Here is a 12,202-nt window from a genome sequence, read left to right as displayed (position 1 = left end):
ATGCCTAGAAATGTTTTCTATTCTATTTTTCAAGTAAGATAAAATACTAGATGATATTAGCACAGCAATACCCCACTTGCACCTAATATTCTCCTGATTTAACTCGCTGAGGAATAGAATATGAACCAAAAGACAGTGTCAATATCATTGGCTTCTGCAGAGCCACTTCACACATCTGAATATGTACAAAGGTGTCTAATGGCAATACAGAAAAATAGCATTGGGAGACAATACAAAACAATGACCACTTTCCAGACAAGAGCTGTCCCTGTGTTCCAGAAATCAGTCTGCCAAAGCATCACAATGACTTTTCTGTGCAGTGCAGGAGGTAAGATGGATCCAGTTGCCTGCTTAAAGTGCAAACAGCTCAGGAGGCAGTTACTGAGAGGCAGGACCGTGGTGCACTAAGTGAGCACAGGACAGCTAATGTCACCCCCCACTGCTTTTGTTAATACTTCTGTCAGCTCAGCAATGCAGTGACTGCTGCTGGAAAAAAACATGCCTGGCATTTCTGATGGCTTCCTGCAGAGTTACATGGAGAAGAGACAGACAGCCCGAAGGCTCAAAATGAGATCAGTGCATGGAAAACATGCCTTGCATTTTCATGCCTGTCTCCTTCTGCTGGGGAGAGGTATGGGGGGAAGGGGCAAAAGAAGGAGGGGCAGGAGAATGAATTATGTTACATAAACAGACTGCACCAACAGCTCTGATAGCATGAGGAAGTCATCATATTAAAGAGCGTGAACGCAACCCCCAGCCACTGGCAAAGCATCAAGAAAATTTGGTGATGGTATTGAGACATTAAAATAAAATAGCTATTTCTGTATCTATATACTACTATCTATATACTACTATCTATATACTATCACAGGACTGTGATGACTGAGTTTAAATACTGCACCTTGGCTTCCACTATGGGATGCTAACTCTTAGGCCAATGGGGGAATGATGCCACTGAAAAAAAACCTGTCACACTGCAAAAGATCAGGGAATGAGGCTGGGTCTATTCCTCATGAAAAAATCTCCCACAGTCCTGTGGAAAATGGCTATGTGCAGTGCATATCCAACATCAAGAATTTGATCTGGAGTCACTATTGTGGAGACTATGCTGAAAGCAATGGGAAGGTTGCTGACTTTTGAGCAAAGAGATTAAATTGACAACACCAAAGTTAACATCTCCCTAAGAGTTTCCCCTATTTACTTCACAACTCATGTCCTCCCATAGTGTTCCTGAATCTGCCTCTTACTTATGTTGGGAGGAAACCTGGGAGAAGGGTATCCAGTCCAGTACAAGAACAAAGAAAGAATAGCAATGTTTATACTAGATGGCACATGATGAAAGCATCAAAGAGGAAGCAGGGAAAGTCTCTATGGCCTGAGAGGGAAAAATCTGTCCAGTACTCAAAGGGAGACAGAAAGAAAAAGACATGTGAAGGGAGGAAGAAAACATTTTCTGGTATTTATCAGGAAGAGATTTAAGCATCACTGAACTAGCAACCAATGTCAAATTGGAACACTCTTCCAGAGGTAATAACTAAATTTGACCTAGGCATTGCTCTGAGCATGAGTAAAAGCAGGACAGGAATTCTCAGAGTCTCATAATTTGCCATGCCTTCAGCAAATTCAAACAATACTGTCTCACAAGTAGGAGAATACCTTGTATTCTATGCCCAGATTTTTTATGTTACTTCAAACAGTTAATGATAATTGTTCTTCAAGAAAAGACTATGTAGGAGTTCATACAGAGGCTGGAAAATGGTAACTGCTCTAAGGAAACAGATAGTGATGATGTGTACTATAGCCTGAATCCACCTGAACTCTGAACTGAAAGGAACAGATAGGCCTTGACATCCAATTCACGCTCTAAAATTCCATCTCCCCGGAGAAAGTTTTCTAGTTCCTTCCATACCTTTTCACTCTCTGCAAACTCTTGCAATATAATTTGTCTCTCCACACACAGTTCCAAGAAGTCTTCTGAATGGAAACTCTCATGTAGAGCTGGGAAGAATGTTAGCTGGTTACAATCCAATCCCTTCTTATCCATCTCCCTTTCTGCTCCATTTAACATCAGCTCTCCTATATCAGTATAAAAGAGATTGCAGTTTTAGTGGCAGCTGGATGAAACCAAAAAGTGTTTGCAATTTAGACTTTTATCCAACCTATTCCACCTTGGGAAAGAGCATTATTCATCTGCAAAAAAACAGGCAAGAGAGAAGTGAAAAATTTAAAATTATAATCTTTTGAGGACATGCACTGAGCAGGATCTTTAAAAACCCCAAGGAGAGGCAATCCACTTAAATCTTGCCCAAGCTGTGTCCCAAGTTTTGCAAATTCATGCAGTGCACACAGTTAGGAAAGGCACAATCAGCCTTCTTATTGAGGCAGACCGTAACCACTTCCATGCAGAAACTAAATAGCACTCCAGCTTGTTGGGAGTCTAGAGCAATGAGCCCCACTCTCACTTGTTTGCTAGGCCCTATCATACTAAAAAACATACAACAACACTGCATATTTTCAACAGTGTACACTAGAAGCTTGACCCTGAGCAGACATACAGGTGGCTGAAATCCACAGCCATAGACTTGGCTGACATTTCCAAACGGCAGTTCTATCTTTTTTTACTCTTTCTGAAAAACTATTGACTTCTGTACCATATTTCACTCTCCCCACTGCCCCTCTTCTTTTTGTCTCACTTAACAGAAAATATGGCCTTGGAAAATGAAAAATGGTGACAAAATCATATGATTTTGAAAGAGCTGATTCCATTTTGGACAGTTTGGCATGTTAATAGTCTTGATGATTTCCTTCCACTCTTCATTATTTTGTCCACATTTTTTTCTAAGTTTCAATTCCTATTACCACTTCTCTGTGCCATCTATATCTATAGCCTAGTTTTAAATACTACTTCAGAGGTAGAACTGCACTGTCTGCTAAAAGCAGGGGGAAAGTCTGCACTTTTCCTTCTGAGTTTAAGCAATTGGGAGCTTTCTGAGTGCCCAAGTGACCCCAGAGCTTTAATTTCAAGATAGCTTTTTTTGCTTCAGATTCTTCAGGTGGAAACAAGAGAACAACAAATCCAGAAAACAGTTTATGTACCATCTATCACAACTGCATCAGTCTTTTCCCAGATGTTACAGTGTCTTTTTAGCCCAGAGCACTGACAGTAAGTTTTTTCACTGGTTTAAATTCTGACTTGGAACTCCACACACTAATTCCAATTATCTTTGACTGTATCCACCCTCTTGGTGATGTAAATTTAGCTCTAAAAGGTTACCTGGATTCACTGTAGCAGGGGAAGTTGTTTCATTTCTGTGTGCTAGGAGAACCTGAAAAGAGACTAGGTATAACTGGAGTGGAATATGCAGACAGGTAAACATAACTCAGAACCTTGTTGCAGAGAAAAACACAGATTTAGAATTACACTGGAAATAAATGCCTTGGAAATTCAAACAAACTCATTGGAAAGGAACCCAAAGGAACAACTGAATATAGGAACAAATGTCAACAATTAAGCAAAAGGACTTTTGTCTTTTCAAGGTCAACCCTGCATGAGGCCAGTTATAGGATAAAAAACATACCACCCAGTCTCTATAAAACTGCCTGAATCCAAGTTTCACATAAAAGCTGAAAATGTCCTAGAGATGGGAACCTTATACTAAAATGCTTCAGCTTCTGATTGATAGGACTTATCATGCAGACATTAGAGGGAGAGACAGCAGTAAATATTCCACATATACAGTTCAATGCTTAGTTTAAACCACTCTAATTTCCCTGTTGATCATTCACCAGTTCTAGTAGCACTAATAAGCATAAAACTAACAGGACAGTGCAGCCTTCTAATTGGACTCTGTTGCATACATTGGGAAGTGCTATATCCTTGAGATACTACAGGTGGAAGAGTATGGACAGGTTATACTGTCATGACTGGGGAAATATTATACAAGAAAAGAGGCAAAATCATTCTGTTGCTGTTAAACACATTGCAACCTCTCAAAACCAGACCAACCCAGTGGGTTCTCTGCATGGCACAGGATATTGAAGAGTCAGGAGAGGAGAACCAGAGGAAAGAGGTGTGCATATTTGCCAAAGGTTGGACTCTATGATCTTGGAGGTATTTTCCAGCCTTAATGATTCTATGATTCTATAAAGTCACCAGCAACTGTCAGAGAAATTGTGCACCTCCTGCAAAAGCTTTCTACCTCATTCTTCATTCGCATCATTGCTGCTCGGGTGTTCACATGTTGAATCCTCCTCCTCATTCGCAAAGGTCCCTCATAACAATCAAGAATCCATCGTGGCTGTAAGGACCGTGATGCATCTCTCCATGGGCCCCTTCTGTAGAAAAGCTGCTCCTCAAGTATCATCCAGTCCTTGGCTGCTTTGCTGTAACCACACTGCAGCATCTGCGGGACAGAACCAGTTTGTGTCACCTTTTGGACACTTTCCTCTTCTCAGACAGCAGCAGCATTGGTAGTGGATCTACCCAATCTATCCAACCTGCAGACCTAGCAAACACAAGTCCAGCTGACCACTGGAAGTGTGCTGCAAGAGATGTTACTAGTCAAATTAAGGTACAGTGACAAATGCAACTGGTTGTAAACTTCAACCTCCTTGAAAATGGCTGCTTTTGTTAGATTTCTATCTCAAAAGTAGTGAGCCAAGAGAATCACATCACAGAAGTTTTATTCACTCCACATTTTTTTTGGCATATATGTGTGGCAAATGGCAACAAACATTCTTGCTGAAAACAGAGTCTGAAAGTCTCAGCCAGAAGTGTACTGTGCTCCCTTCAAGCAAGGCATAAATTTAATTATTTCTAATTAGGAAGTGTGTGCAGGCATTTGGGGAGGCACTAAAATACCAAGTTAAAGGAGAGAAGAGGTGAGAATTTCAGACACAAAAGTTTGTTGGTCTCTGATGACCAATCCTGAAACATGCCTATAACATTTTACTGGCTATGGGCTTGAGCCCTCTTTGAAAATGTTTTGGTGGCTTCTAAGAAAATTAAAGGTCAAAGTCCTCACTTTCATTTCTTTTACTGTGAGAGTGGAATAATTTATGCAAATATAAGGAAAAAAGGAATCTGATTGCTGAGTGATGCTATATCACACTTTAGTGGTAGTGTTGGGGATGGAGTATTGACTCATCAACTCTCAGCATTTCTTTAGGCATACTACTCATCTCACTTCTGAAATGCCCAGTTCCTCAGGGTAGTCCAAGAGTAACATTTCAACAACAGAAAGCTGTTGCACAATATTCCTATTCTTTACCTGTATGTGGTTCTTGTACAAAGAGGCATACAGCTCCTGCCCGATTCTTCGGTAGTGCTCCATACATGACACAAATCCCTAGAAGAAACATCAGAACACTTTCCACCAAGGTGCTACATCTGTAAATTCTGTGAGGGGTAGAAGCAGGCATTAGTTGCTCTTTTACAAGAATAATTGGGAATATGGCCTGTGTCTGTAAGTTTGATCACTCTCCAGAGAATATAGTGACGAGGCAATCATTTGAGAGGAATGTGCACACTTACACCAAGACAATAAACATAGTCATGATCTTAACAAGACTTATTAGTGGAACTACTCAGAAAGAGAAAGAAAACAGCAAATAAAATTTAAGGCTCCTTCTTTTGGAACTGAATTGGTTAGTACTAAAAGTAGCATAAAAGACAATTATCCATTGTAGAGACCCTGACTCATGTCAGGATCTATAGTGATACACCTAATCCTTTCTGCATAAAGAGATGGTGCAAACAAAGGTATGGTCCATGCCCCATTTTCTCAGTTGGGAAATGAACTGTTTTCAAACACATTTTTGACATTTAGGAGCCTAAGTCTCTGGCAACAAGTGACTTGGGGTATAACTACACAATTCAATGGGATTGTGATGCACAGATATCTAAGCTAGCTCTAGAACCGGAAACTTCTAGAGCTCTGCTAGTGCAAGATGACACTCATAATAATGGTCTCTGCTCCACTATGCTACTGCAGACATTTTTTTTCTGATCAGAGAGGCAAAGTATATGGAAAGGCTGTGTGTATAGCTGAAGCACTGAACAATGGCCAAGTAAGCTAGTGGCTTGTCTTATCTTATTGCATGAAGGCAACTGAAGAATCATCACAGGACTCTCCTTTAATAGGCTGTTCAACACTCATGGGACCATTCAACAGTCTTGTAACTCTGACTTTTCTGTGGAACCACAAGAATAGCTGCTCTATTTCTCTCCTTGCTCATTATCTCTTGGTATAGCTGCTGACAAGTGGCTACCTGGGAGGAGTTCAGTATCTTCCTAACAATGACAGGTAAAAATCTCCTGTTTCATAGCACATTTCCTGGAAAAAGATTCTAGTTATCCTATTACAAGCACATGATGCCATGTCTGATCTTCTAGGCATACTTGTTTTAAAGCTTTTCAAAGCCAAAGCCCTCTGAAAGCACAACTTTTTTTTCCCCTTGAAGTCAACAGTACAGCACATTGGGACCTGACACAGGCTGATGCTCCTAATCACTACTGAAAGAAACTGAGTCCCTAAAGTCAGAGTATCCAAATAAACCATAAATATCTGTTCCATGTGCCAGCCAAATGTGTTGGAAGGATGCAGGCTTACTTGAACATGATTCTGAAGTCAAAATAAGATTGCTTGCCCTTCCCAGAAACTTTTCAAAGGTACACCAAAGCCACGAAATAAAAATAAAAGAAGTGATCAGAGTGCTTCACCATTAACTGCGTTACAGAGAGTGGCAGAAGTATCTGTCCTTTCATGATTTCCTGATGATTAGAGTGGCAGAGAAGGCAGAAGCTGTTCAGAGATTATGCAGGAGAGGTGGGAGTGCCCCCAGTGCCATTTGAAGGCTCTCATGCCCACCTGAGCTTCCTCAACAATGGTGAGATTGCTGTTACTAACAGCACAAAGCTAAACCAGCTGTGAAACTCCCAGCATCTCACTACCTAAAGCCATAGATCAGATGGGTAACTTTTAAATGCATGGACCCTGTGCCACGCTGGCAGTGATTCCTCACAGCAAACTGTCTAGCTGCTGCTTGCACTGTGCTATAATTAAGTTAACATGCAAGGTCTATGTGGTGTGCCGATTGCTGCTGGCTTCCAGCCAGGACTGTGCCCCTGCCGCGAAGTCACATTTATTGGTGTTTCCCTGCAGGAAGCTCCTGTTTTACACTGATGAAAGTCATTATATTTTTGTTTGTTTAAAGCATCATTAAACCTGTAATCACAGTTGTGGCCTCACAAAACTATTCCATAATTCATAAAAAAATCCCATAAAGGCTGACCTAGAAAGCAACAGTGTCTCTGTGCTGTTAAGCCAGGCTCAGTATAGGAGAAGAGCTGAGATCCCAGCTGTATGTGGACATAGGGTAAAAGCCATTCAGAGTAGACAACCAATTCCTCCAAGCATTAACAACCATTTCAGACACACACAGGCTATTCAAGCCCAAGTCAGTGCTCTATTGGCAGCTGTTTCAAAGTTGCTCATAGTCTGTATTTCACTCGTGGTCTCTGATCAGACCCCTAAGGTCAAAGCCTACATTGCAAAGATTCTCACTGATTTCACTGACACAGCTCCTTGCCTTGGACACATCTGAAGGGCCCTAAAAAGGAAAAATTCTGCTAGCCACATCTGGTCAGCTGAAGACTAAACACTTTGGCTTCCAAATGAGCTATAGCTAGCCATCTTCAACCAGATGAACACATCCCTATTGATCATCCCCACAGGAAAACCATCTGGTTGTAAAATGAGATGAACAGTTAACAAAATTGGAGATGACTGTGATTGGGGGGAAAAAAATCCACCTAAACCAAACCAACAAGCAAAAACAAAAGCTGAACAATATATCCAATAAACTTGGAGAGTATAGACCAGGCTATTTTTTATTAAGTGTTCAATCAAGAAAATTACACTGTAATGCTTAATGAACAACTAGCACAAAAAAGTTTCTAACAAACAGATTCCATAAAAAATTATAGGTGGTTATCCTTTAAAAAGGCAAGTGTAAGTGCCAGAAATAAAGAAATAAAATGTGCATTTCGGGGAAGGGCATACTAAAAGGCCATATTGATCAATGCTTTCCTAAAAATCTGAGTATGAAACCATGATTTAAGTCTTTTATCTGCAGATTTTTCCACTTTGCAGCCTTAAATAATCACACTCTAAGTAGAATCAGATCATTTTGCTGTCTCATATTCCTCAGCCAATATTTAGAGTTGGAAAAGGTGATGGAATTTACACTTTATTTTCCTACTAAAAAAAACCCAAAACACAGAATCAGAAACCATTTCTCCTCTCACTGCATGGAGGACTCATGCAAATAGGAGAGAAAATGATTAGCGTTGAGGAAATCCAGAGAGTGAATCTTCTATAATTTCTTTCAACTAAAGCAATTGAAGGACTGCTTGTAATGAGAAACAGTTGAAAAGAAAATAGAAAAAATAAAATTGAGGTGTCACTTCTAAGTTAACAAATCTCTAGTGAGCTCTGGAATGCTTTATGTCTGATTTTATATATATATATATCTGTATGTATGTATATCACTTAACATTCCTGCACCCCATAAATATTCAGGCTTGCCATAATAAACTATATTGCATGATACAGACACCACATACACCACAGTTCTTTCCTAAAGAAACATTATGTCATTGGAGCTCTGTACTTTGAGGCTTTCTTCAGGGAATTAAAGGCTACGTGTTGTATTACAGAACACACACGCACACAAAAGTATGTGCCAAACCTCTTAATAAATAAACTTCAAGACAAAATAATTGGGAACTTGGAAAAGACAAAAGAAAATCCCAAATGTCCAGACCCCTCACTGTACCAATACCCACATACTTGGTTCGAAGCATTTGTTTCAAGTCATCTGTTGGCAAGGGATAGAACTGGTGATATTGGTCTATTACTTTAGCTCTTCTGAGCAAAGTATCATAATAGTACAAATATTATAAATATATATGTATAAACAGTAAGAGCATTTTATAGCATCAAGCTATAACAAGAATATCTACTCTTGTACAGTACCTTTCACCAGTATATCTCAGGGTCTTTACAAAAGAGATCAAAGTCTTTAGCTTACACATGGGGAAACTAAGACAAGTGAGTTTCTGGAACATCACAGAATCATAGAATGGTTTGGGTTGGAAAGGACCTTAAAGATCATATAGTTCTGTTCCCACTGCCATGGGCAGGGACACCTTCCACTAGATCAGGTTACTCAGAGCCCCATCCAGCCTGGCCTTGAATACCTCCAGGGATGGAGAGTCCACGATGTCCTGCTACTATGACCTGGTTGCAGGGGACAGGGGGATGATAATGGGGCAAACACAACCTGAATTAATTTGAAACAGACTCATAAGCCCACAAAGAGAGTGCATATGGTGACAGCATGCAGCAGGAAGAGGGGGAAACAATTTGATGAACAAATTCGGAAATCCCTTCTACTCTTACATTCCCAGTGGCAGACTGTACTTTAATATAACTGATTTACCAGATATTAAATCTCACATCACAGGAAGAGTTCACATACCTTAATCCTCTAACCTGGGCTTTCACAGTTCAACATGGAAGGTTTTTTTGATCTAAATACAGCTATTCAAGCAATCACTAGGTTTTTAGAAAGTATTCCCTGGACATAGGAAAACAGAACAGCAGGTAATGAGCTCTTAGGGACACCATAAACTGCATGTAAATAGCATATGTGACAGTGGCAAGGAGTTTGTGCATAGCAGAAACAGATCTGATGACCTGGATTCAAGAAATCACTGTGTTTTGGGACGTGTTTAGGCATGTATTTTGCAACTTTTATGTGCAGGATGCCTGCTACTGAAGGGGGGGCAGATTTGCCTTTAACCCAAGCATGTAAGATACAAACCTACAGATAATATATATATGGAGTGCTTGAACCTTAAAAGCAACAATTAAACATGCTTAACACCTCTATAGGGGATGACTGCAAAAGAAGGAAATGGGAAATTAGCATTGTTAGAATGAGAAAAATTACATGATACTAATGTGATACACTTCATGTCTTGAATCAAACAGAAAAGCTGCATTTTTGATGAAACAGAATGCTGAGGAAATGCCATTTTATAAAGAGCAAACTGTTCAGTTTTACTTAAGTATATATTTCCCAGCAGCTCCACATTAATTAGCATCCACCTGTGGATTCAGCCCCATATCCCATCTCTGTTCTCTGGACCACATGCCCTTACCAGTGTGGATCTCCTGTCAAAGTACTGATCGTGACAAAATACAGGAAGGAGACACTTTTTCACAAAAGCAAATGATCTTTGCAGTCATCATCTAAAGTCAATTATGTTTTTATAGAACATTCTTGAAGCACTATGATTTGCACAGCCACAGAGACAGATTGCCAGTAAAGTTTTGAGCCTGAAGACTTTTGAGATATGGAAACTATCATCTTGCATTCACAGCAGTTCTCATGCTCCTCCTTTTTCCACACATCTAACCAGAATTTCCCTTCCTGACACGTGCAGTTAAAGCTCAGTATTTCTGGTCCTTTCTTGCTGAATCACAGCAAATAAATCAATCAACTCCTTCCTCATCAGGCTCACAAGCAGAGGATAGGATTACAGCTACCATGGTAGTTTTACAGAGAAGCATCTGAGTGTTATAGTAAATTACTAGAGCTGGGTGAAGTCTCCAATTCTCCCAGCCCTGTTCTATTCAAATATAAGGACAAAGTATGTAACACCTCCAAGTCTACTACTGCTACTAAATCTAACACAGTGACTTGGAGACCAAATACACTGCTACCCTGTGCAAACAATAAGCCACCCATCTTGAGACCAGACCACTTTTCAAGTTATCATCTATGCACTAGGAAGCAAGTAGGCCCATATCATAAGAGGAAAAGTTGTTCCATTAATCAACAGGTAACAAGCATTAAGGTAAGGCAGATAATGTTTTCATTAGCAGATTAAGAGCAGTTTATCCTAGTCCTTCACATACACTCTCCACGCTGAGGGTTGTTTGCAGGCTCTTTTGAATCACAAAATTGTTATTACCATGTGGATTTTATTGTTGCTTTGCCAAAATTCATTTAGCTTTTCAACAGACTGTAGTTCCAGCAGTTAAGCGTTGCATGGAAGCTTCGTGCCTCAGCCCACTAGGAGGCTAATGCACAGTGCCAACTGCTCCTAAGGATCATGGATGGATTCCTGGCATTGCCAGTTGGTTGGGGAATAGCAAACTTAATGAGAAAAACCTCCATATTTCAGTACATCATAAATGTACCCACACACAGGGGTGGGTTGCAAAGGATAAACCTAAAGTATGGTGTACATGTGGTGGGACTTCCACACTGTATTTATCAGATAAACTCAGGCAGCACAGAAGCAGCTCTACTTCTACAGCAACTATATGTATGTATGTATGTGTGCATAGGCACACAGTCCTTCAACAGATGATACTACTGAAGAGATTAATTCCTGGGAGAACAAATAACTTGTCTCCTAATAGCAAGAAAGCACAATGGGAGTCAAGGCATGTTTGTTCTTTAATACTATCTCTGAGAATTACTTCTGTGACTTTGGGATAATTCACTCAAACTCTTGAGGGCTCAGTTTCCATCCTGTTACACCAGAGGCATCAGCTTTAACATCTAGTGAAAGGTGAAGGTCAGACTTTGGTATGATGGGGAATAACAGTTGAGTCTTTTCTTGCCTTCACTCACTCTTAGTCACCATTTACCATTTTATATTTAAAATGGTGATTTTCTATGAAATCCTACAGGTGTAAGTAACTTAGGGCTTTATTACATACTATCTCAATGCATTTGTCAAAAATCCTCATGCACTCTCATTTTCTGATTACTTTTGAAATAAGGCTTTTAGTTAGGAAAGATGTGCCCTTCTAATCCTTTGGCTGATGAAAGAATTTGGTGAACCTCAGCCTATGCTTAGAGCTCAGAAGACAGAATACAAAGAAATGTCTCTTTCCCGACCCCTAAAATGATCAGTTCCTAAAAAGACATACATTTTGAGATGACAAGATTATTCTGGAATTTTTTAGTGCCGGTAGAGCAATCCTTGATTCTACAAGCTGTTCTGCAGCAGAAAGCATGAATGGAACACAGATAGGCATAACCAAATGTAATCTTTAATTTGACTAGCAAAGAAGAGAACAAGAAGAAATGAATAGTCACAGACTTCAGCACAGTTAGC

The 12,202-nt window shown here is 40.0% G+C and overlaps 1 protein-coding gene across 1 annotated transcript in view; it reads right to left on the bottom strand.

Annotated features, from left to right (window-relative positions):
• The window catches only part of WDFY4 (WDFY family member 4), a 126,601-nt gene that overhangs the window by 54,222 nt on the left and 60,177 nt on the right, over positions 1 to 12,202 (bottom strand). The window contains exons 37-40 of the mRNA XM_009082915.1: positions 5,271 to 5,348; positions 4,200 to 4,403; positions 2,160 to 2,190; positions 1,910 to 2,076 (exon numbers count right to left, since the gene is read on the bottom strand). Of these exons, the coding sequence (XP_009081163.1) occupies positions 1,910 to 2,076; positions 2,160 to 2,190; positions 4,200 to 4,403; positions 5,271 to 5,348 (480 nt within the window). The remainder of the gene's footprint in view (positions 1 to 1,909; positions 2,077 to 2,159; positions 2,191 to 4,199; positions 4,404 to 5,270; positions 5,349 to 12,202) is intronic.

The sequence above is a fragment of the Acanthisitta chloris genome, unplaced genomic scaffold (genome assembly GCF_000695815.1).
Source record: "Acanthisitta chloris isolate BGI_N310 unplaced genomic scaffold, ASM69581v1 scaffold8379, whole genome shotgun sequence".
Lineage (NCBI taxonomy): Eukaryota > Metazoa > Chordata > Aves > Passeriformes > Acanthisittidae > Acanthisitta > Acanthisitta chloris.
This window is presented reverse-complemented; position numbering and strand designations above follow the sequence as displayed.